The 26,232-nt window shown below is 41.5% G+C and overlaps 1 protein-coding gene across 17 annotated transcripts in view; it reads right to left on the bottom strand.

Annotated features, from left to right (window-relative positions):
- HTR4 (5-hydroxytryptamine receptor 4) overlaps positions 1 to 26,232 on the bottom strand; it is a 171,215-nt gene that overhangs the window by 29,893 nt on the left and 115,090 nt on the right. For 10 of the 17 annotated variants that reach the window (XM_070569245.1, XM_070569247.1, XM_070569243.1 and 7 more), the window contains one exon: positions 784 to 4,355. The exons of the other annotated variants lie outside the window; for them this stretch is intronic. In XM_070569245.1, the coding sequence (XP_070425346.1) occupies positions 4,265 to 4,355 (91 nt within the window). In that variant the 3' untranslated portion in view covers positions 784 to 4,264. Of the gene's footprint in view, positions 1 to 783; positions 4,356 to 26,232 lie in introns of those variants that run through there. 17 annotated transcript variants of the gene reach the window in all.

The raw sequence follows: 26,232 nt of genomic DNA, 5'->3' as shown, positions 1-26,232 counted from the left end.
AAAACTAAGGAGGGAGAAACCCAGCAGCATCACGGACTTTTGGAGGAGAGTGCCTGGTCCAGCTGCTTAGGGTTTCAGACGGCCAAGAAGGCTCCTCCCAGGGATGGATTACAATGAGGAAGATGGAGGATCCACATCTACCTGTTCCCCATCCTATTTTGACTTATGTGCAATGGGGTTCCAGGTAAATTTGTGTATGAGGAAAAGATTCTGAAGTGAAAATCTAATTCTCATCCACTCCTTGCATTTTATATTTGAGACGATGGAGGCCCCGAGGGGGTTGAACAGAAGGGCTAAGACAAGTATCCTGTCCCTGCGTGCCCATGGGTGTCTTTCCATTGCCCCAAACTCAGAAGAGGTAGGGCCTGGATTTCATTGACATGTACTCTGGGTCTAACATCGCAGGGGCTCCAAGGCAAGGGAGCTGGACTCCAGGCTCCTGAGTGGTTCATGACATCAAAAAAGGTTTCAGCAAGGAGGCACATGCTTAATAACCTCAACCCAAGACCTCTGGATATACAGCTGCCATGCTGCCTTGAATGGCTCCTTCGTGTGTACCTGAGAGTGGCTGGGCCAGACCCTTCCTCATCCTCTGCTCTTGAGATGACCAAGTCAGAGAGATCTATCCTAGGGCTTGAGGCCCTGACGAAGGTGGCAGGCAGACAGGTAGAATCACATTATGTAGGGGTCCTGGGCTTCTGACTTTACCTCGAGGAGAACCTGATACTGGAGACAGGAAATTCTCCAGCTTACGGAGAAGCTCTACAGAACCGAGGCATGGGATCGACTTCGGCATTTTATTGTGTATTCAAAATTCAGTTATTAGTTTTAAGACAAGATTTCTCTCAATATATAATTTATATAAACATGTACAGAATGCACAAAGATAAACATATGTGTAATTTACCAATGTTTATCAATAAATAGAATTTATCAATTAAAAAAACAAGTCTATGTAGGCTCCTGTTTTTCTCAGAACACATTCCTGGGAACTGCATCAAGAAGTAGATCAGAAAACCAAGGGTGCTTTCCACAGAAGCAAATTAGGACCGGGGATCCAAGCAGTTTCAAAGCTTTAGCCTCAAATAAATCATAGGCATAACTAACAATTTCATAAAACCAAAGATACAACCATCATTAGAATCTGTAATCCTTTGAAATTATATAATTAAGTTCCATGTTCTATAGAATGGGCACATATGTACTTTATATGTCAATTACACAAGGGGACTCAGCATTATAAATGGTATGAGTGGTCCCCCACTTGTAATTCTACTTCATTAAAAATGTAAAATGAAATTAAGGTGGTAGCTAAACAACATTAAACCATAATTAACAATCGTTTACACCGACTATCAGATTAGAAAAAAAAATCTCAAAATTATCTGGTGCAGTATCTAATTAGACTCTATGTAACATTCTTGTCAGCTGGTCATTCATAATCTGGCCCATGTTTGAGGGTTTTTTTTTTAATAGAATTTATACATATATAAAATTTACAGGGTAGGGATAATTTCAATGACTCAGGTCTTTTTTCTCCAAATAAATGTTTTCATGGCAAAAAGGCATTTGAATTTATGCCATGAGACTGAAGTTACATGAAAAGTTAGGCTCATTCTTCCCCAAAATTAGCCTGTAGTCCCCATCTCTCTGCACCCACTCCTTTACCTTGAGAACACAAAATCTCTTCAAATGAGAGTGTCTGTGACGTATAAATTTGCAATGTTGGTGTGTGTTGGGCAACTTGGAGTAACTGAATGAGGAGGGGTGGATTTGGAGGAATGGAACCAGAAAAGGTGTTCCCTTGGTATTGTTTTCAATAAAGAAATCTCATTCTCTAAATTGGTTTACCTCTTGATGAAGAGATTCTTAGTCCTTGAGAGCTCAGGAGCATCTAAAGTAATCCAAAGTAATAATAAACATACAAAATGGCATTTTATGATTTACACAATGTTTTCACAATAATTATCTTATTTATCCCCACAAGAACTTTGTGAAGTAGGCAGGAGAGATTTTCTGAGGCCAGAGAGGTTTAGGTATTAGCTCAGGGTCACACAGTAAGTCAGCAATTGATTCAGTGCACGTGCTGCTTCTCGACAACATCCATCTTTCTCGTGTGCTCACGGAGGCGGTGAGCAGCGTGTGCAGTGGCAGTCAGAGTAGACAGTTTGGGTCTCATCACTAGGATCGAGGCCTTGGGACTCAGAATTTTGATGCTCCCTCCTTTATATTAGAAAAGGACCATCCTCAAAATGGTGGTTTTCTTCTAAGCCCCCATCTAGTAATGGCACAGGAACAGCGACTTGAAAAAGCAAAGGGGATTGGTCTAACCAGAGTCAAAATGCAAGTTAGGATATAAATACACTTTCTTCATATCTGATGAGAATAGATGCCCAGTTGAATCTGCTCCACTGATCAGAGAGTCCCGGTCTACACGAGGAGCATTTCAGCCTGCTGGTCCAATATTTCTCAACAGCATTCAGGAGTTCTAAGTAACATTCCTCTCTAGAGGCTTTTTCGCTTCCCTAAGTCATGATTTCTCCCCAGCAAAATTAAGCCTTCACAGGAAAGAGAAATTTTTTTTTTTTTTTTTTTGGCATTTGGATGATTTAGGGCAATCTTCTCTTCCTCATTCCAAAGTCTCTTTCCTGCCCAATTCAATTCCAGAACTAAAGTAAACATCAATGGAAATTATAATTGACACTTCTTAAGCTGCAAGAAAAAGAGAGTATGATAAAGTCCTGAGATGCGATCAAATCACAGCCAAGATCAAAGTTAAAACTTTACACGGCTCTGGGACGTGGTGGCGTTTACCTCCCTGGGACCTTCATTCTGGGGCAGTTGGCAAGAGCCATGGACTCAGCTTAGAATGAGACATCCAGGTCATCTGAAGGGCAAAGCTGGCAAGGTCAAGGGTCTAGATAGCCCAAATGAGGCGGCTAGTTCCTTTGAAACAAAGTCAAAAAGCAGGCAGGCCATGGCTTTTCGAGGTAGCTGATGGCTGTAGCAGCATCCCGTTGTCCTAGAAACGAAGAGGAACCTTAGAGACCCCATAGTCCAAGCTTCAGTTGACAGATGGAGAAAGCGAAGACCAGGGATGGAAGGGCTTGGGTCAAGAGCTCACAGCATGTTAGGAGCACAGCAGGGCTGGAATTCCGGTCCCCTGACTTCAAATCAAGCACTGCTTTCCCACTCCTAGCCCTGCTTGGTCCTGCCTGCTCCACCTGGGGACTGCAGTGACAAGTCTTGGCAGTGTGAGCTTCCAATGGTTCCCTCCTTTGGGAGCAACAAGGCCAGATTCAAGGGTTATAAATTGATACCTTGGGCTTCACCACAAGCTCACAGGAAAGATTCCAGTCTTTTAATAAACACGACGATGCCGCCGGCCCTGTCCAAGGCTTTTTAGGAGAAGATGCTGTTCTAGTCCAAGAGGAAAGCGAGCATCTCAGAGCAGAAGGGCCTGAGGCCACGGCACTAAGGGGAAGCTACCTGTCCCTGGCTTCCCTCCAAGGTTGCTGTGGAGATTGTTTTCCTCTGAAAGATCTTTGCCCCCGTTTCTTCCATGGTAAATAAATGGAGCATGTCCTGAAGAGAAAGACTGACCATGGACATAAGGAAGAGCAAGTGGAAGCCTGTGACTGACACGGGGGCTGGCCAGGAGGATGCACATTTGGACCCAGACACAGGGAGGAAAGAGTATTAGTGTCTGGCACAGAACAGGACGGAGACAAGACAGTGAGTAGTTTGAACGTGGTTGTGATGGACGTGAACAAGCAAGGAATGTGTGCTTTTGAAATACGACTCTGACCAAGAAAGGCATGGGCAGGATGTGTTTTGACAATGTCTATGAGTAGACACAGCAAAGAAGGCATATTTGGAGACATACACAACTCTGATAGGACACAGTGAGTGATCATGTTTGGAACATGAGTGAGACAAACCAGGCACAGTAAGGGGACACATTGGGGACAACAGAGAGTGTGAGACGCCAGGAAGAGGGAGTGCTGGGAAATGAAAAGATCCCTTCATGGGGGATCTCTGGAGAAGAGCCCCCAGTGAACAAGCTGGCGTCCTGTCCCCTGACTCCTTTGAATGACACCTGCTGGAATCCCGGAGCAAAACCCCGCTGGGCATGGGGTGCTTGCACGGATGGACGGAATGCTCGGGTGAAGAGAACACCGGGTGTAGTCACGCACAAGCAGCAGCTTAGGACCTGGCCCTCTCTTGGAGGCATGGCTGTCTTCTGAGTCACTGCCCCAGGGGCCTAAGTGTCCCTGGGCTGAGCTGCCACCAAAGGAGAAGTTGCTGGGGGGTGGCACTGACTCTCCCATTGGCCACCACACTCCACTGCATCCCTGGAGAGGGGAGAAGATCACAGAACCTCAGAGTTGCAATGGACATCACAGGCGATCTCCTGAAAGAGCCCACCCAGCGCCAGAAAGCCCCTTGTGCCATGCAGATGGGGGGTTGATTAGCCCCTACTTAGGAACCTCCAGTGGCCGGCCAGGAAAAGCTTATTAATGTTCAGCCAAAATCTGCCTTTCTACAACTTCAACCCAGTGGAACTACTTTGCCCTCCAGGCCCACTCAAGATTCTTCCCTCTACTAATTATATCCTCCAAGTTTTATCTTCTCCAGGCTACATAGTCTCATTTTCTGTAATAGTTCATTATATATTATGATTTCCAGACTATTGCCCATAATGGGCACTGTCCTCTGAAAACCATCCTTCTCATGATTCTCTTTCTTGAAATACGGTACCAAGAAAGAGCACAAACCTTCACAGTGAGCCTGACTTATGTCATGTACTTTCATCCTCAATTTAATTTACTTCTATGAATGTGTTTAACATTTAGTTCATGTCTGACAATGGTGATATGCTATTGGCTTATATTGAGTCTGTTGCCAACTTTTATCTTTTTGACACAAACAGCTGTCAATTCCTGTGCTACTCTATTACATTGGTGCAGTTTAATTAATTAATCTACTTATTTATTTGAGCTGAAATATAGGACATTATATTTGTCTCAGTTAAATTTAATCTTATTGGTATCATTTTAGTCAATTGCAATCATTCTAAATCATAACAATTTCCTCATTCAAGATATGATTATTTAGCATCGACTCAAAATAGACTCTAAGGATTTTACAAGCACAGAGGAAGATCAGATCATCCATTGCTACCTAGAGCTTTAAGTTTAGTGTCATCTGTCTTTTAGGTTGTCAGTTAAGGTAAAAAACTCTTGATCAGGACAGGGCTAAAACAGAATTGTGGGATAGCACCACAGACCGCCTTCCCAGCAGGTAGATAACACCTGGTGTGTCTGAGAATGGACCCACCCGTGGAAGGCTTTGTCCAAAGCCTTGCTGAAATGTCTCTGCTGGGCAGTAAATCTGTCCCAATAGGTAATGAAATTAGTTGGCACAAATTATTTTTTAATGAAACAGCACTGACTCTTGCTCATAAATAAACTGTGTATTAACTGTCTTAGAATTTAGGTAAGGTCTATTTCAAGCTATGAGTCTATAGTTTCTGGAGATTTCTGGAGTCTAGCTTTAGCCTTATCTTTAAGAACTGGGGCAATATTTACTGGTCTCCAGGCTGCCAGTTCTCAAAAGAGCACCAGTCAGAGATCTTATCAACCCAGTTCCTTTAATTCCCTGAGATATAATACATCTTGGCTCAGAGACAGTTAAAAGTTTTCCATTAATCCCGGATACCAACTTTCTCCCTATAATATTCTCTTCTTTCCAGTTGGAAGACTATTCTTATTGCAGCAGAATATGCAAGATTTCTTCCCTCACTATTGAGATCTAACTATATCTCGGTTTGCTACTTGCTCTGAACATAGCTTCTGATTCATCCTTGGTTATACCTTCCTTCTTCCAGCTTTTCCATATGCCATTTTCAAGTGTAAGCTCTCTAGATAACTCAAGATGTGGCCTCATGTCTTTACATGCCTCACTCTAGCCCCCTTTTTTATCTGTCTTATTTATTGAACATATCTATTTAAAAGAAAAAAAAAGAATGAATAGAAAGGAAGGAAGGAAGGAAGGAGGGAGGGGAAGGAAGAAGAAAGGATTTCTCATTTTTCATTGGCCAGATTCCCTTTATATCATTATTATTATCATTACTGGCAACAATAAAAACAACCACCCATTAGGACAGCACACACGTGCCAGCTGGGCTAAGTGTGTTACATGCATTAATTCACATATTTTTCTCCCACTTACCAGACAAGGAAACTGAGTTTAAATAATTTGCCCAGGTTTACTCTGTTAATAAATGGTGGGATCAGACCATACACTTAGTCCATTTTTGAAACCAAACCCTATGATCTTAATTGTCCTGATATTTTGTCACTTGTCATCTTGAGAACTACCACTGCTAAGTCCAGTGTTCAGGTGCTGCTGTCTCTAGCATTTCTTTGTCCCACTATGATGAACTCAAGGGCGAAAGGAACGTGTACAAGGGTGCATGTTATATCTGTTCCACCTATGGGAATCCTACAGTGTGATGTGGCTCCTCCATTTATTGAAACAGTGTGACAAGGACGTTAACACAGGACTCTTCCCTGCTAACCCTTCCTGCTCACTAAAGGAGAATCTTTGCCAAGTGGCATGTATATTTTCTGTGACGCAGAACTGGAGAGACTAGGTGGAAAAGGAAAAGAACCAGCAAAGGCAGGAGGAAAGTGGGGAGGACACAGAGAAAGGGGCTAGGTATATAAACGTGGCCAAAAATGAGGAGGGAGGATGGAAGAAAAGGCAGGAAGACCCAGGCTAAAGACAGCCACAGAGGTGGGAGTGTGGAAGGCTCCAGAGCAGCTGGAGAGAATAGAGGAGGGTCTTTGAGAAGCATTTCCAAAAGGTTCTATTGGCTCTCTCCTATCGTCCTCCCAGAGATCCAAATAAAGCTTGAGACTGCTGTGCAGCTGCTATTGGATGCCTGGTGCCACTCCCTTTCATTCAGGCCACATCAATACAGCCCTTGCCAAGAGAGGAGCTGTGGGGAAAGGAAAATGGCCCAGCCTCTAACTCCATGAAGGACTCACAACCAGCTGCCTCTTGGCAGAGGAAATGGGGACTTGAGAATACTGACAGGGTGACCCTGTGTCCCAGCTGGCCTGTGTAAGTCTCAATTTACAGTATTGTACTTATTGAGTTGCTACCAGTTTACCATTTAATGTCATCTGCCTTTTAGGTCTACATTCAAGATACAAAATTATGGTGCAACATGCTGCACCCCAAGAGACCTCCTTCCAGTGCAATACATCACACTCAACGCACATGGTTTTTACACTCAGTGAGCCCCTTTCACTTTCAGCTACGAGGTCACCCTACTAACTCAGCAGAGGAAGCAATAGAGTGTAGCAATGTGAGCCATAAAGCAGAAGACAGGGAGCCAGGTCCTAGTGCTTTCGTAGCCACCATCCGTGCATGCCTCTGATGACTTAGACCTTTTCCTGTGCCTCAGTTTCCCCATTCGTTAAATAAGGAGGAGGATTATCTATAAGATCCTTTGCAGCTCTGCCATTCTGGTTCTATGAGTAGCAGAGATGGTGGGTGACAGATACAGACCTTCTGATTGGGCACCAGCTGCGTGTGGGACTTTCTGCAAAGCTGTGGGTAATTGCTTCGAATCTGGCTTTTAATATTCTATTGTTAGTATCTGATACTTTATATTCCGTGTGGAGGAAAGAGGTTTTGCTGGAAACAAAGTGAGGGTAATTTTTGGATTTGTATTAAAGAATCTGAAAGACCTCAATTTCTGAATCTGTGAAATTACACTCAAAGCTGCTAAATGTATCTGGGCAGGATAAGCTAAGGAGGGGCTGAGATGCCACAACTTAAAATGCAGCGAGATCACAACTGCCTCTCCTCAAACATATGCTTGATCAGAAACATTGGCAGAGCCGCTCAAAATCCCTGATGCAAAACATCATTAAAAAAGAATCTCCGATATTTTAACAGATGAGGTTTTTTTTTTAATGCAGTTTCCTGTTTTAATAGTTTTAGTAAAATCCTCTACAATTTATGAAGCATTTTTGTATCTTTTTCTACATTTAATCGTCAACACAAATCTATACGGCAGAAGGGTACTGAGTATTATTTCAATTTTAGAAGAGGAAGAAGGGCAATGTAGGAGCACGGATTGATCGATGGGCACGGTGGATCCAGTGCTGTAAAACAGGCATTCTCCTTCTCAAACCAGGAGTTCTGTCCTTTGGGAAGCACGGAAATCATTTGCGTAGTAGGAAGAGTTTTGTAATGAAGATTAACATTAACAGTTGATGAAAGAGACAATTACCTGTGTTCTAAGAGAAGAAGGGGAGGAGGAGGAGGAAGAGAAAGAGAGGGAGGAGAAAGAGAAGAGGAGAAAGAGAAGAGGAGAAGAATCATTAGCCAAGTCATATTTCACAAAGTTGTCCAGAGACCATGTGGATCAGAATTATCTTGGGTACCTATAACAAGTGCAGATTCCCAGGATCCACACCAGACCTCTGACAATGGGGTGGGGAGAACAGAAACCTGCATTTTTAGAGAGTGTTCTCAGGTAATGCACACAGGAGTACGGGATTCCCTGAGTAGGTGGAGGTCGAGTTATTCTACTCACATCTGAGGCAGAGCTTAGAGCCGGAGACTTAGAGGGCAGCAAAGAGAAAGTAGTGGCGAGTGGGAAGGGCCAGAGCTAGAAGTATGAGGCATTCAGTGATGCTCCACAAGGGATCAGGATGGAAGCACTGAAGTATAGGCAAACAGCGCATTTTAGCAAAGTAGACAATATTTTTTGGTTTTTATGACACTGACAATGAAGAACTGAGAAAAGACTTGGTGGTGAATCATGAATATGAAAAGGCAAAAAATTTAAGGAGATGCACAAAGCAATAATTTTTAGGTGTTCTTAATGTGATGAAAAAATAGAAAGCTTGGGTACAATTAGCTGATGAAAACTAACTGAATTCTCTATAAACCGTGAGCACATAGACTTGTAGTAAGTTATCAGTAAGTTCAATTACTCAAAAGGAAATGCCCTAGGCCAATTTCTTCATTTATCTTTAGAATCGCTATCCACTAGAATAGAATATTGACTCTTGAAGATTCAGTATTTCCCAAACATGGGATGTGATCTACAGTTGATATGCCAAACAATGGGCACAGGACTAAATAATTTGAATCACAGTAAGGGGATTTGAGATTTCTTGCACTCATTTAGCTTAAAGAGAAAAACTCAGCTTGGCCCCATTCTGGCTTTAACCAAGTGTCTAAACCTAACAAATGGAGAGCAGGCCTTAGGCTCAGAGACTGCAGCAAGCAATGGGACCAAGTTAAATGTTAATAATAATAATTTATACAAATAAAATAATTTGTTTTGTTTTCATTGCATTTATTTTTAAAATCAACTTTTCTATATGGTTTTTCATTTACGGTCACAATACAGAGTTTCCTTTACAACTAGATTTATTTAGATTAAAAATGTATTTAAAGAAAAATGGTAAATAAATAATAGCATGAATGGAATGCTGGATGGTAAAAATTGTGAAAGTAGCAAGCAAGTGACAAAAAATCCTCTCAGACAGTTGAGAAAGCTGAATTGCAGTGTCTTGTCAAGGACATAAAACAGCTCATCCGCAGGGCAGAAGCTCCGGGAGTTTAAGCCAGTGCCCTGCCGACAATTTTGTGCTGTTTGCAGAATGGACCCCAAATAGCTGAATTTGCGGTTTGGAATGCCTAACGTGCATTCCAGTTTAATAATGCAGTTTGTGGCCTCTGGACAGAACGTATTCTCAGGGGCTCTTTAATTCTATCACCAGCCTCTGATATGTCCATGTTTCAACACGCCAAAGTGCAAGATCAAATCGTGGGTGTGGCTTATTCTAATCCCAATGCACCTCTTTCTCTGCTTCTCAACATGTACCTATAATTAAAGTCAGATTTTTATAAATAAAAATCTCCTTGTGAGATGTTTTCCATTGTATACTACTGTTCCTAAATGACAAATAAAAGATTGGAACTTTGAGTCTTTGGGGATCACACTATCTGCCTGCTTTTTCTGCTGACCTATTTCAACGTGACTGACCTAAAAATATCTAGAAGCAAATGCCTTAAGAGTATGGATCCATAATAAAAACAGTCAACATTTACCGAGTGTTTATTATACGCCGATTACTATGCTAGACAAATCATGGATTGTCTCCTATAATTTTCACAATAATCCTATCACATAGGTTTTACTATTTGCAAGCACTAGTTAAGTGAAGTAAAACCTAGTAACTTGCTGAAGTCAAACATCTAGGAAGAGGTGGAGCCACGATCTGAACCAGGCAATCCAACTCAGAGTCTCATTGCACCAGCATCACTAAAGTACACCTTCTCTGAGCAGGCCGCCTTGACTCCTAGACACTGCTGCTGGGAAGATGTCCTGCTCTTGAGAAGCTGCCCAGGTGAGCAAATAGTGTGTCAGGTGCGAAAGAGTACTTAAGATCCCACGGGATGAGCTGAGCTTCCAAAAGAAGAAGTAGGTGGAAAGAGAGCCCAGGGGAGGAAGTGATTAGTTATTACTTGGAGATTGAGGGGGCAGGGATCAGGAAAGTTTAGAGAGCTCATACTGAAACCGTGCCTCGGTTCACAAGCAGTAGGCTTGTACCAGGCAGGAAAGTGAGAAAGAGCATTTGAGGCAGCAGACATAATCCCGAGGCACGAGAATTCACTATTTATTTGGGGGTGATCAATCTTGCAGGCTTATTGCATAGAGAGTTAGGTCAGGGGAGAGTTGAGGGAAATGAGCTGGAAAACCAGATTGGGTCAGGCAAGAAGGACTTTATATGCCCTTCACTACCTTCCCGCTGCAAGTCACACTATAACGCTCAAGGTTATTCTATTACAACTCAATCCAGCTGGCATTTACAATTTAAAATCCCACATGCCTGAATGGCCTTTTCATCCTCTTGAATGATACACATGAAACAGCTTCTCTCTCCATGGTCGTATTATACACACAGTCCCAAAAGAAAACAGGAGTCAGAAAAAATAAATTACACCTTGCAGCACTGTCAAAGAAAGGGCACCTAAAATCACCAAAATACGTGAATAGCCCTGAGTCCATTTCTAGAGCCCACCCTTTTGGAAAGCCATTGACAAACTGAACTGAATACAGGAGAAATTCCCCAAGATCCTCTGATTCTGTGTGTGTGAGTGTGCGTGTGTGTGTGTGTGTGCGTCTTCCAAGGGTAGGGCTCAAACCACCAAAAAAAAGTGGGATGGTAAAATCTTGACTGTGAGCTCCTTAATTGCAGGATCTTGTCTGTCTAGATCTCTGCTGTATCCACACTGCCTAAACAGTGCCTGGACCATATTAGGCACATAATCAAAGGGCAATGGATGAATGAATAGGTGAGCATCTGGGCTAGTAGTTCTGAGGCTTGGGTTCTGGTCTTTGTTCTTCTTCTAATTAAGCAAACATCTTAAGTCCCTGAGTCTTTTCTTGTCTATAAAATATTGGGTTCAGCAGTCTATTTCAAGTTATTCTTAACAAGACTTTAACAAATAACCTCATGGAGTGGTCACAGAAGACATTGGAGGAATGGGTCAATAGTCAGATTGTGTGCACACACACACCCATACGAACATCTTTCTTTTTTTTTGGAGGAAGTCTGGCCCTGAGCTAACCTTCATGCCCATCTTCCTCTATTTTTTTATGTGGAATGCCTGCCACAGCATGGCTTGACAAGCAATGTGTAGGTCCGCACCTAGGATCCAAACTGGTGAACCCCAGGCCACCAAAGCGGAACATACAAACTTAGCAGCTGCGCCTCTGGGCTGGCCCCTGAACATCTTTTTTTGGCCAAAGCAGTTCTTGCTCAGACTTCCAAGTAAGATTCCATTTGAACAAAAGGTTTCCACACCAGAAAGAAAAGTATAAAACCACTGGATTGCTTGAGGTCTCTTATCACTTCCAGCTATAAAACTCTAAGCTTTCATGATGTTAACTACAAGGAAGTAAAATTTGACCAAAATTTGCAACAACTAAGGCTGTTCAAACAACAGAATGCCTTGCCTTGGATAATAATGAGCTGCCCCTCATTGGAAGGAGAGATAGACAACTATCTGCCAGAAAAGTTGTAGAAAAGATCCTGCATTGGTTGGGATATCTGACCAGATCAGTTCTGAAGCCCTTCTGTGTTTAAGAATCAGAAGTTCTGCATTCTTTCAAGAGTTTTCAATTAACCAGTAAGGAGCACAGCTTAGTGGTTAACAGCAAGGGCTCTGAAATCAGATGAACATGTGTTAGAATCCCGGCCCTACCACTCACCAGCTATAGGACACTAGCCAAATTATTTAATCTCTCTGAGTCTCAATTTCCCGATCAGTAAAATGCAGATAACAATACCCACTCCATGGAGAATATTAAGGATTCAATGAGGCGACATATGTAATGCACTTAGCTCATGCCTGGCATGTAAACCCGTGCTCAGTAGATGGCTGATGCTAAGATGTTGGTGATGAAGATGGTAACCAAGAAACCAAATCATTCTTAAGGCAACTAGCTATTATACAGGACAATCATTCACATATAGATACACACACACAAATATATATGTATGTGTGTGTACATAAGTATATATGCACGTATGTGTGCACGTGTATATATGTACACACACACACACACACACTCCTTCCCCCAAAGTCAGAAACTCAAAGCAGGCAATGCCAATTCACAAACAGAGGAAAAAATTACATTATACCAGCCAGCAAAGGAAATAAAAGCCTGAAAACAATAAAAGGAACATGAGCAGGCACCCAACATATTTGTTTGTCAGGTTTATCAAAATATAGATTCACTCATTTCTTAGAGAGTAAAAATCTCTCCAAGAACAATTCTAACTGTGAAATGTTTCTAAGAATCTTATAGGAAATAACCTGAAAAGGTAATGGGCATGAAAAGAGACAATTTAGAAACCATTTTGTGAAAAGTACGTTCTTGGTTCTTTGGCTGCATGTAACCCAGGGCACACTCAGTTGTTTGTTTATGTAACCAGAAGCCATTCATTGGGTTTCCTCGCTCAAGGATTGGCAGTGATGCCTCAGCACTTCTAGCAGGACAGCAGCTAGAACTTTCTGCATTGCTCCTTTCCCCACACTTCCCCCACCCTTGCAGTTGAAGTACTTTTCCTTCTTCTGAACTTATTGCTCAGGAACAACCGTGTCCATCAGGAGGATATTATGGTGATTTTGATACCAAACGCTTTCTCTTCAGATCCTGTTCTGACAATGAGCCCGTGTTATAGGAAGAGGAGCCTTGTCCTACTAAGCTGTGTTGCTGCCTTTTTGCCTAATAAGACCATGACTATGATAATAAGAACATAATTTATCAATAACTTGCTTGTTCCAGACTCTATATGTACAGAATCTCACACAAGCCCCCCAACCCTCCGATGAGGCAACAACCAACTTTACTCCCATCTTGCACAGGAAGAAACAGAGGCACCAAGAGGTCAAGTAACTTGCAAAGGAACGCACAGCTTCAAAGGGGCAGGACGAAGTCAAACTGAGGTCCATCAAATACCAAGTCCTACGCTTTTAGACATAACACTAAACTGCTTCGCTAGTACTCTGGTTTCTCCTAGATTGGGATCCTGCCTTGTTATTTCCAGAGCCTGAAGTCCTGGTCCTGACTGTCCATTTACAAAAAAGGAAGAACCTGAAAACCAGACTGAGATGTTTCTTTAATGGCAGCCTAGGGCTCCCTTCTCCCTACAAATCTTTAAGCAGCAATTCCTTTCATATTAAAGCCTCAAACAGCAGAAATTTATCCTGATGGGTGGGTAGGACAATATTTTCCTCAAATGGAATCTCAGGCATCACATCAGCTGGGCACCACTGAGCATCTACAGAGCCCAGGGACGGACTTCTTCCTTAGATATGGCTGAGCTCCCTACCAACCACAGACGGCGAGAAGAATCACAAAGGAAAGAGAACGGCCCCTGATATTGACAATACCACCTCTGGCACTTCTCTTCCCAATGGCAATCTTTCCAGAAGGTCTCCAGCTTCAACCAAACAAAATGCTAGGCCAGCTGAAGTAGGTTTTGTTCTCTCTTGTGTTTGCCTGCAACTGTGGGAGGACTTTCACAGCTCTGCAACTCACACAATCACAAAGGAAGGGTCTGAGAACACCTCCTTCGACCTCCCACCCCTTCCTCGGTCATGCTGACTTGTGATCAGCTAAGACTTCTAAGCAACTGGTAGTCATCCAATTTTCTCCTTCTGCTTTATCAGGAACACCCTAGTAAGGCAGTCCATTCCATTTTGTGCTGAAATACATACTCTTAACACTTCAAACCTGGGTCCCTACCTCTCTCTTGGCAGCTTACAGAACACGTCAGACCCTCTTTCCCATAGCAGTTCTTAGATATATAAAAACAACGCTACGACCTGAATCTTCTTTAAGCTCTAAGCTCAGCATCCCCAGTTTGTTACATTGTTCTTCGTACGTCATAAATTCTGCCAAGAACATGACGGTGTTTACCCTTTTCTGGACACACTCTAGTTTGTCGACGCCCAGTATAAGATGAAGCTGTACCACTTCTAGGGGCCAGGGACCTGCAGCTTTACACTGTGGACTAAGCACGCATTTACATGGGGATATGGTTTTCTGATGGGTCTCTTAGCGTGCTTTGGAGGCGATTCCTTCCTGAACAGCTGCTCTGACTAAATTGGGAGGGCTGTGTCCCTGCCAAGTACACACTGTAAGAGAACAAGCGCATAGAGCCTGCCTTGTGGAAAGGGCTTATCTGCAAGGTTACTGCCGGTATTCTAACCACAGAAATTTGGAGCCCTTCCTCTCAGAAACAACATCAATTGCCTTCTCCTGGGCTTTTTCTTTCCCTTGTCTTGCCTTGGGGATGGATGTGGATTAAGAGGAGCCAAATGGTGCAGGGGCTGCACTGAAGTGGACAGGTAAAAGCACATACACCCCGGTGTTGTTAAAAGACCACCTGGCAGTAATAAGAAGGTTCTGTGTTGCGAAGCCCAGAAGCTTAGTTTAAAGCAGTTTCTCAACTTCAGCACTCTTTTGAAATTTGGGGCCAGATAATCCTTTGTCGTGAGGGGGCTGTCTCATGCACTGTCAGACGTTTAGCAGCATCCCTGACCTCTTTCCACTGGATGCCAGTAGCACCCACCAGTTGTGAAAACCAAGAATGGCTCCAGTCATTGCCAAATGTCCCATGGGAAACAAAACTGACCCTACTTGATAATTAATAGTATAAACCCACACTATCTCAGTAGTTTAAGACATGGGAGCTAGGCCTAAACTTGAAGCACTATCCACTTCAACTTCCTCGTTTTATTGGTGCTGAGAGAGATGATGGCTGCTTGGTGAGCAGCAAGGGATTAGAACACAAGCTTCCCATTCTCTCCACTACACCAATGGGTCTGAATCCTGCTGCATATTAGAGCTCCTAAAACACATGCATTTCTGGTCCCCAACCAGACCAATTAAAATAGAATCTTTACAGAGGCCAGCCCAATGGTGTAGCGAAGTTCACGTGCTCTGCTTCAGCAGCCCAGGGTTCATGGATTCAGATCCCAGGTGCAGACCTACACTCCACTCATGGAGCCATGCTGTGGCGGTGTCCCACATACAAAATAGAGGAAGATGGGCACAGACGCTAGCCCAGCAACAATCTTCCTCAAGCAAAAAGAGGAAGACTGGCAATGGATGCTAGCTCAGGGCTAATCTTCCCCACCAAAAACATAAATAAGTTAAATAAAACAGAATCTTTATAAATGGAATCCAGGCTCAGGTATTAAGAGGTCCCAAGTGACTCTAGCGTGTAGCCAGGGTCAAGGGTGAGAGCACCACACCACACTGCCTCCATTCTTGACCTCAGATAAACCACCTTGGGCATCTCTGGAGCTGGATATGGCTTGGGGGCTTGCCCTGCAGGGTAGCATATCTGTCCCTCTTTATTGTGGGCACCAATCTCAGAGGGCTGGTACACAGAACATTAACACCCTAGCAATGAGTGCACCCACAGAGAAAAAGGGGAAAAACAAATACACACAGAATGGACCCAACTTGTTCACCATGGTTAGCATGTTTTATGTTGGGTCAAAGAAATGCCTACAAGTAATTTAAAAGCCAGAAGCCATATTCAAAATAACAGTCTCAACTGTTCAGCACAGGGCATGATGTACCCAGGAAACAAATCTTGTCTCATGTTGCTTAAACAATTATTGACAAATCAAACAAGTGTGGTTAATTTAATTTAATTCATTCTGGCTTTTCTTCTAGCAGAGGGAGCTCTGCTTCCTTGTTTAAGGAGCAGTGTTTAGAACATAGAGATTTCTATTGACTCATTTCTTCAGCGATGCTTACCAAGAAGCTGAGAAAATAACTGGAGAAGGTTGTTTAACCAAGATATGAACAATGTTATATATACAATTATAATAACAATTGTACCAGATTCCGTTCATTGAGCGTTTTCTGTGTAATACGAGCTGGGCTCAGCTCTGCACATATGTTATCCTATTTAACCTTAACAAAAGCCCTAGGAGATGGGTTCTAATATTATTCTCATTTCACAGATGAGGAAACAGAGACCCAGGGATGTCTGATCACATGCCAGAGGTTTACCAATAGTAAATGACAGATCTCAGACAGGACTGAAACGCAGGTGTGCCTGACTCCGGCACCTACAGCCACTAGGCTACCCTGGGTGGGAAGCCCCTTTGGCTATGTAAAAAGTTCATCCTACTCTAAGTCAGAGGCAGGAACTTTCCCTTGACAACATGTCTCAGTGTAGGGGATAATGTTTAGACCACAGCACTTTAGCTCAGAAGTGGGCATCCTGGAGGGTAGCTTAAGTCACTTGACTACCAATCTTTTCCAGGTAGATTCTGCAAAGAGACTAACTTTTCTAATCCTGAGTATCTGATGAGGCAATTGGAACTCTTTGGAGATTGTTATTCTCACTGTTTTCCTGATGTGATCTCAACAAGAGCAATGTTTTCTGAGAGGCTGCTTCAGGTGGGGTTTGGGGCAGGCCTTGGGACAGGGCCAGCTTTATGGTTGTGTGACCAATGCAGTCACACAGGAACCCTGAGCTTGGTTGAATGCTCTGCTTGTTGCCATCTTGAAATTCTTAAAAACTTTATCTTTGAACTTGTAATGTCTGAAGGGACAATGGAGCACACACGTGAGCAAAGGTGACATGTGTACACTGTAGTTCCTTGCTGCCCCATCCCATTAGTGTTGTCCTATGGGCACAGAATTCTGGTAGACCCATCATGCATAAAGAGTTTAGCAAGACTCAAAGCAAATACTTGGTAAATACATTGTATGTATGAAGCATTTTCCTTTCTTCCATCATCTCTCTGTTGGCAGCTTCTATAACATGCTTGAATTCCCACAGATCATGGGAACACTAGAATTCTGTGCTCATGTTTCATATCAACACATCTATGATTAAGTAACTGGGAACGCTGATGGCCCTGAGAGGCCACATTTTCCATTTGAACAAGAACTTGCCAAATGCAGGAAGAAGGCAGTGATGTTCTAAGAAATAAGAACCACCTATCATGTCTTTTCTCACTTGTGTTGCTTCCCTGTATTGGCCAACCACTTATGCTGAAAATGTTGACATAGAAAGAAAGGAGAAGATAAGGCAAACCATGGTTCTCTTCCCTTTCAGTCCTTTTTTACTCATCAGTAAGCCAAAGGGAGAGTATGTTAGTAGAATGTGTGTGTATCGAGAAGTGAAATAAAAACAGTTGCATTAGTTTTGTGCACTGTATAAAAAAAACAAAATACATAAGCACATCTGAACTAAAACATAGGACTGGTGTAATTTTGGCGAATCCACATATAAGTTAAATGCTCTTACTTTTGCTTTTAAAACTGGCATTGCACAATATAAAGATGAATGGTAAATTTAATGCCAATGATTTAAAATTGTATTTTATTTTTCTACTAGAGAAGAGGTAAATAGTAAATAAAATATACCATAACAAGTTGAAAGAAAAACTGCAGATGAAAGGAAAAGGCTTTACATTTTAATACTTTTAATGGCAATTTTTACCTGCCCTTTGAACAAGGGGACCCACATTTTCATTTTAGGCCAGGGGCCTGCAAATTATGTAGCCAGCTCTGGAGGAGGTTGGGGGAGATAAGGCAAGGTCATCCTCATCCATCTTTGATTCACTCAGATTAAGTCTGCTTTGGCTCAAAACGATGAGGTAAATGTTGAATACAATTGTAACCTCCGGAGTTCAAGGTAAAGGCCATAAAATGGCTTTTAAATGTCAAACAACCTTCCAACATTAGCAGAAAGTTCTAAGGATCCAAAGTAAGTCACACCTAAATTATTTTCTCATCCATGGGTAATCTTCCAACCCACAGCGTGAAAACCTTTATTTAAAAGGGGAATTCTGGTGTGTTGAAATTAAAACTTGGCATGTAGTTTCACAGTGAAAAGACAACTATTCTAGTTATGGAATTAATAATTTTATTTTAAAGACTGGCCCTGAGCTAACATCTGTTGCCACTCTTTTTTTTTCTTCTTCTTCTCCCCAAAGCCCCCAGTACATAGCTGTACATTCTAGTTGCAGGTCCCTCTAGTTCTGCTATGTGGGACGCCGCCTCAGCATGGCCTGATGAGCGGTGCTAGGTTCATGCCCAGGATCCGAACCGAGGAAACCCTGGGCCGCTGAAGCGGAGCACGCGAACTTAATCACTCAGCCATGGCGCCGGCCCCAATAAATATTTTTTAAAGTGGTGAAAACTTATTTGAGTATACACCATCCAGGTGGATAATAAGCTCTGATAAGAGCATCCATTCATTCAACCAACAAATACATTAATTGAGCAATGTGCTACAACCTGGGGGAACCTTTGGGAATAAAATGGACAGGTTACCTGCTTTCACATACTGCCAGTCTGGCTGAAGAGACAGACAATAAACAAGTAAACAAAACATAAACACAATTATAAATTCTGATATTTGTCATTCATAAAGGAAATGACAAAGGGCAATAACCTGGAAGAATTTTTTTTCTTCTACTGTTTTTTGTGGGAACCTCATTCTCTTCACCTCTTTCTCACTTCAATTTTTCTTTACCCTTGTATTTTCCTCCCCTACTGATTCCATATATAAATCTGAATATACTAATCTTGTGCATGGAAATGTCAAAGACTTAGACAGCGCATCCACTAGAATTGGTTTATTTATGAGTGAGCTTTGATTGATAAGAGTTAGCAAGTCTGAGGGAAAGCATGTATGGTCTCCATCCAGAGAGAAGGCTCCTATAGCTCTAGAGCTGTTTGTCCAAAGGAACTTTTTACGATGGTGGAAATACTCTACACTGGCCCTCTCTAACCGGTAGCCCCTCACAACATGTGGCTACTGACCGCTTGGAATGTGCCTAATGGTTACCCTACCAGACAGCACAGTTCTAGAGATCTCTAAGTCAATGGAAAACCTGTTTTTCAGGGGGACTGGGGGCGGATAATGGAGGATGGTAGCCAAGAGCCAAGTTAGATAGACAAGAACTTCTTTGGAAGGTGCTAGCAGAAGTTCTCGGCCTTCTCGGGAACTGGGTGAGTCTCCTAGTTTTGAGCAAGGTCTCAACTTGGAGAACCAGGGAAGACACCTAAGCCTGGCATGACAGCAGAGAAACCCATCCCCAAAGCTAAAGTTTGCCCACAATCTCTGCCTGTCTTACCTAATTTATAAATAGTCTGTTCTTATAACATAATTCTCTCTCTCATGAGGGCAGAACTTTGCAGTTAGCAAAGCAATTTCATATCCATTATCTCGTTTGATTTTCACAATGAGGGAGTGAGATAAGCAGGACAGGGATTATTTACCCAAGAATCCAAAACTGGAATCCTCAGCGGATTTCACGTAGAGAAAATCTCTTTTCTAAAGTTACCATCAGCAGCTCAAGTCCCTACCCTGCCTTGGATCATCTGGGCTAGTGTTCATAGAGACAGTTAGACAGAAGAGAAGTTAAGCCAGGGAAGAGGGGACAGAAGCATTCCTTCATTCCCTGGTCAAGTCTCACAATGTTCCAGGCACTTCACTAGGCTCTGAGGATACTGCAGGGAACAAGACTGGAAAGGTCCTTGGCTTTTATCCAGTGGACAAAGAACTCCAGAGTCAAATCCCCAAACAACCCCAAATCAAATCGATATGGTTTGTTCCTATCACTTATCATCCATGTGACCATGTGTCATCGTCTGTATTGCCACACTACACTTCCCAAGTGGGAAGAATCACTTGGCTTGAAGAATGACTGAGCTAAGGCAAGCTTCCAAAGGTATATTCTCCCATGTTTTACTATTTAAAGTCAGACAAATTATTACCCTTTAAGAGACCCTAAAAGAACCTAAGAATTATAATACGTGCCATAATGCAGAAGCACAATCAATCCCAGTACACATTAGACCATTCCAATCCAGGAAAGTGTAGGACTGTGGTTCTCAAAGTTTAATATGCATAAGAGTCATCTTGGCAAAAATATCATTTTCACTAACATGTCCCAGTTCAGTGAATGGGGCCTAGGAATCCCTGTTTTTAATAAGCTCCCAAGTGATTCTAATGTGAGTAGTCTTCTGACCATAATTTGAAGGAAAAATGATCAAGAAAAATAAAAAGAAAGCCTGCAAATAAAGAGACACAATTATGTTCTCCAAACTTTCAGCAATACTGCATGGAGAGTAATGGAAGAAATTGGGAAATTTAGACTGTAAAAGAAAAGCCTGATAAGGGACATGTAACAAAAATATACAGAAAAGGTTGTATCAATATAAAGATGTAGCCTTGTTTTCTCTTGCTTAGGACAGAACGAGGGCTAGTAGGTAAAAGTCATAGGAGTGGAGATTCCAACTCAATATAAGGAAGACCTTTTAAACTCTGGAGGTGCCCAACCATCGAGCAGGCTCATCAAGTGGTAAGATTCTTTTATAGCAGGAATTCAAGTTGTGACGGGATGGCCATCATCAGTGATGACAAGGAAGGACTGGAACAGTGATGACTATTATAATGATGACGGGAAAACTGAAGGTAGCAATCCTTCAGCTCCCATTAAACCTGTGTACAACTCCAGTGATATCCACTGTACTGTGATTATTTGCTTATGTGTCTCTTTCTTCAGTTAGGCTGTGAGCTCAGAAAGCCACCAACTCTTGGGGCTGGCCCCGTGGCCAAGTGGTTAAGTTCGCGCGCTCCGCTGCAGGCGGCCCAGTGTTTCGTTGGTTCGAATCCTGGGCGCGGACATGGCACTGCTCATCAAACCACGCTGAGGCAGCGTCCCACACGTCACAACTAGAAGGACCCACAATGAAGGATATACAACTGTGTACTGGGGGGCTTTGGGAGAAAAAGGAAAAAAAATAAAATCTAAAAAAAAAAAAAGAAAGCCACCAACTCTTGTTCATCTTTGTATCTACCACCTCATACACAGTGCCTGGCTCGTTTGGTGATCAGGCCACAGTTACTGTGAATCAAACCTTAGATCCTAATAAATCAAGTTCCACAATCTGCAAACCTGGACTTCTGATGACTATCCTATAATTTCACAAGAAAAATTTGGATTTGACAGCAATCTCTTCCGCTATCAACAGTGAACCCTTGCCATATTCCTGCTTGTCTCTTCCAGGAAAGTTTTAAAGCTTTCTTTGATAAAGGTCTTATACATTTCTTTTACATTTTTTTAGTAACTTTAGTTATTGCTTCTGTGGACGGTAGAGTTTTTCTTAATTCACATTCCACTGGTTACTTCCAGTATGTAGGAGGCACAGAATGTTAAGTGTTATCTAACATCTGGATATCCTTGTGAAATATCTTAATTTTCATGGTGTATTTCATAAAGTGGATTTTCCTGGTAGATGAACATATTGTTTATAAATAATGGCAGCTTGGCTCTTTATTTCCCAATTTTTATACCTCATATTTCTTCCTTCCGCCATTTGCATTTTGCTTGTATACTGTTGAACAGTAGAGCTGACAAGGCATCCTTGTCTTACTCCTGACTTGAGTAGGAATACAGGTTATTTCTTCCCTGCTCTGCCATTATGTTTGATGTGAGTTTCCTGGAGTGGGAAAAGTGTCTTCTAAAAGACTAAGAGAGATATTGGTGGATGGGGAAAACATAGCTATAGAACCAGGTGAAAGATGTGACAAGGAGAGAGAAGCTGGCTCCACATTCACTAAGAATCAGTTCATACACACAAGGGACCTCTTAGAATCCATTGTCCACCCTCTTTCTAATATATGTGTGGATACAAATTAAAGCTGCCTGATGAAACATTTACATGGCAATAATTCACGTTTAGAAACTATTTCTTAAGAGGCTATGCAACTTATATATCTAGACAAACTATTCAATCAGCTAACCAAATGGTATCTTCACTTCCATTTTGATTGTGGCCTGATATTCCCAGAAAAGATCCTTATCCAACAGATAACAACCAAACACAACCACAGACATCTCTGCTACTGTGTCCATTTGTTACTACCATCTGAATGATCAAAGTCCTCTCAGAATGTCTTGCAAAAATGTATTTTATTTCATTGGCTACCCATCTCCCTTGTTCAATAATAAAATGTCATGTAAGTCAAAGGGCTATAAGGAGGGTCCTGAAATTAGAAGACCACTATTCTAAACCATTGAGGCCAGACTGGCCTGTTTTTAATTCAACCCAGAAAAGTAAAATTCCATTTTCTTAAGAAGCCTTTAGGAGGAAAAAGGTTCCACAATTTCAGTGTTTTCATGACCTGCCTCTCCCCAGTGTGATTCCCAGGTTGCAGACTAAGTCTCAGGGAAGATTAAAAAAATAACCCAGATAATTTTCAATTTTTAGCATTTTAATCCTTCATAAAACTGAAGACATTTCATTGGCAAACATTGATTGATCATTTGATCATCTACTCCTTTGCAGACACTGTGTGAGACTATATAGTACATAGAGAAGAGAAAGCCAGAGTTTCTACCCTCAAGGAATATTTGGTTTTACAGAAGTTAAATAAGGAATTCTATAGTGTAAAGCAACACAAATGCCATGAAAAATAGTACTGTAAGCAGGCTATTGCCATCTAGAGAAAGTAGAAAAGAACAAATGCCCCAATTGAAGAAATGTGAAAAGGATTTGTTCTCTGCAAACTATAGAAGGAAGAGTTCAATATCAATGCTGAGGTAGACTTCTTTTAAATTGATTCTTTCTTTCTTTTTGGTGAGGCAGATTGGCCCTGAGATAATATCTGTGCCAATCTTCCTCTATTTTGTATGTGGGATGCCACCACAACATGGCTTGATGAGCAGTGTATAGGTTTGTGCCCAGGATCCAAAACCACAAACCACAGGCTGCCAAAGCAGTGCATGCAAACTTAACCACTATGCCACCAGACCAGCCCCAATTATTTCTTTGAATAGTCACTGGGTACCCAGAGATAGGAATCAACATGAGATTACTAAGAATAGGCCCATCTATTCTAACCTTATTTTATTTTTAGAAAAGGAACTGAAAAATGCCTGGATTTCAACAAGTTTCTAGTCTTCCATGGTTCGTAGACAAGATAGAGAAACATGAGCAGGATGGCAGAGTTGATAGACTGATAAATGGCTCCCCAAATTTATCCAAAGAGTCAAGATAAATGTGAGAAATGATAACCCCCAATTCTGACTCTATGTGGCCTGGGCAAGACTGAACTCTGGAGTCAGAAAGACTTGGGTCTGAATTTTAGCTCCATCGTTTACTATTTGTATGACTTCAGGCAAGTTCCCCTCTCTAAACCTCGGTTTCCTCATCTCTAAAACGATAATAATTATAATACCAACTTCTCTGGTTGTTGTAAAAATTAAGTGCAATGATGTATTCAAAGTTCTTAAATACAGTAACTTGTACACTCTTTTCTGGAGTTACATTAGGCATCATAATCATAATCATTATGATTAATAACCTAGAGGAGGTCCCTAGTGACCTGTCACTTTGCCAATGGATGCTCTGGATGAAGAGAATGAAGCCACAGCTATCAAATTCCAAATTTTACACAAGCAGCTATAAATTTGCTCAGGCGTCACCCTACATTTCTGTGATTTATATTTTGCCCCATGGCTAGATTTTACATTTACCTCGATTTAACTCCATACTTTCAATACCAGCCAAGTGGTTTTTCTTTTTAAAATCTTTAAGTCTGTCTTCTAACGTTAATTCTTCCTCAGAGCCACAGAAAAGAGTGTAGATTTAGTAACATGGTAGATGATGGTTCCATTTATGGACACAGGGAAGATTCAGGCCATTCGTGGTTAGGGGGCAGGATATAGAAGAACTCTGTTTTAAATGCATTAAATTTTAGATTCCTAAGAGGCACCTAGATGGAGTAGTCAAGGAAGCAAATTGGATGTGGTGATCTGGAGCTCAGAAGACAGCTATGATCTGGAGACATTAATTAAAGAGAGGTCAACAGCACGAGGATGGTATTTAAAGCTATGGATGGTTAAATCACATAAAGTGAGAATGTGGTCTGAGAAGAGTATCAAGAACCAGGCCCTGAAGAATTCCAACATTCAGAGGCCAGAAAGAGAAGGAAGAACCTGTAAACGATACTAAGAAAGAGTTGCTGGTGAGTTAGGAGGAAAACCAAGAAAGTATGCTGTTCAGGAAACTTAATGCAGAAAACATTTCAAGAAGAAAGATGGGACAAGTGTAAAAGGTCAAACAAGAATAGTGCTTTCAAAATTTGAAACTTCTATACGACAAAAGTTAACCAAAGTTCAAAAGCATGCAGAAGATGGGGAGATGCACTTGCAAATTATATAAAAAGAACTAGTATTCAGAAAATAATAAAGAACACCCAGAAATTAATAAAAAAATACAACAAGGTTGTCACATAAAGCACCAAACATACAAAGATGCAGTTCACAAAAGGATAAATATACATCAATAACCTTTAAATCAGTCAATAATTAATTTAAAAGAGGTTCAACCTTCCAAATCATCTGGGAAATGCAAATTAAATCAAAGAGCATTTTTAAATTAGCAAAACAAAAACAGATGTATAACACTCAGTGTTGGCGAGGGGCAGGAGTGGGAGCTACCTCACGCCCTGCTGATGAGAGTGCCAATCACTACAGTATTCTAGGAGGTCAATTTTAAGGTAAACCTAACAGTTTTAAATGTACATATATGTCAATAGAACAATTTCTCCTTGGCTAGCTACCTGAAAGAAATACTACATAGACACAAAGAAATGTGTTTAAGAGCATTCAAAAGAGTACAGTTTGTCATAGCGAAAGACTGGAAACACCTACACATCCACTAATGGGAAATAAGTAAAGTTTAACATGTATTTTTAGTATAGAAGATTATTTAGTACAGAACAGTTAAAAAGAATGAGTTAGACCTACATGTTCTGAGGTAGAATGATCTCTAAAATGCATTGTTAAGGGATAAAAAGCAAGGTGCAGAAAAGTACATAGAGAATGGCCCCCTTTATATAAAATAAAGGGAGAAAAGTCCATGAATTCATACATTCACTGTATTCATACGTACATTCAATTCATACATACATTCATTCTATGAATGAATTATTCTGAATGCTTGAAAATGCATTGAAAAGACTAGCGCTAACTGTTGACTCTGAGGCTAGGGGAGGATTAGCGGGATAAAAGCCGATTTCACTCTTGATTGTTTTGGTTTTATTCTTCTTGACTTCATCTGAATTTGTTGGTGTTCTATTTGTGGGATTTTTAAGAAAAATACGAATTTTTCTTCAGCTGTGTTCAGTTAAAACAGTTGATCTGGAGAATTAATTGTATGATTTGTTCATTTATTCAAGAGTTTAAGTCCCTACTATAGATCAGGCAACATATTGGATATTTGGTATGAAGCAGTGAAAAAAACAGGTAGGATTCCTGTCCTTCCGAGGCTTACCCTGGATTCAGGTTTCAAAGTCTTCTCTTCTCTCTATAGGCTGCCCCCACGCTTAAAGCTTCCTCACCTCCACAGAAAAATACCTCAGACCAATTTCCTGCATTTTTCATGACCTCATGAAGAAATGCAAAGTATGAAAAACAACATATAGAAATTATACTCATCTCTAAACTGCTATCTCTGCTTTATAATCACACTGCAGATTTCCAAAAGCAGCAAGGATAAAACAGTACAGTATGAGTCAAATAGGATTTCTTGGGCTGCTCTAGAAACCCTCAAACTCTTCCAATGAC

This window comes from Equus przewalskii, chromosome 13, assembly GCF_037783145.1.
Source record: "Equus przewalskii isolate Varuska chromosome 13, EquPr2, whole genome shotgun sequence".
NCBI lineage: Eukaryota > Metazoa > Chordata > Mammalia > Perissodactyla > Equidae > Equus > Equus przewalskii.
The sequence above is the reverse complement of the archived record's forward strand: the minus strand, read 5'-3'. Positions and strand labels throughout refer to the sequence as shown.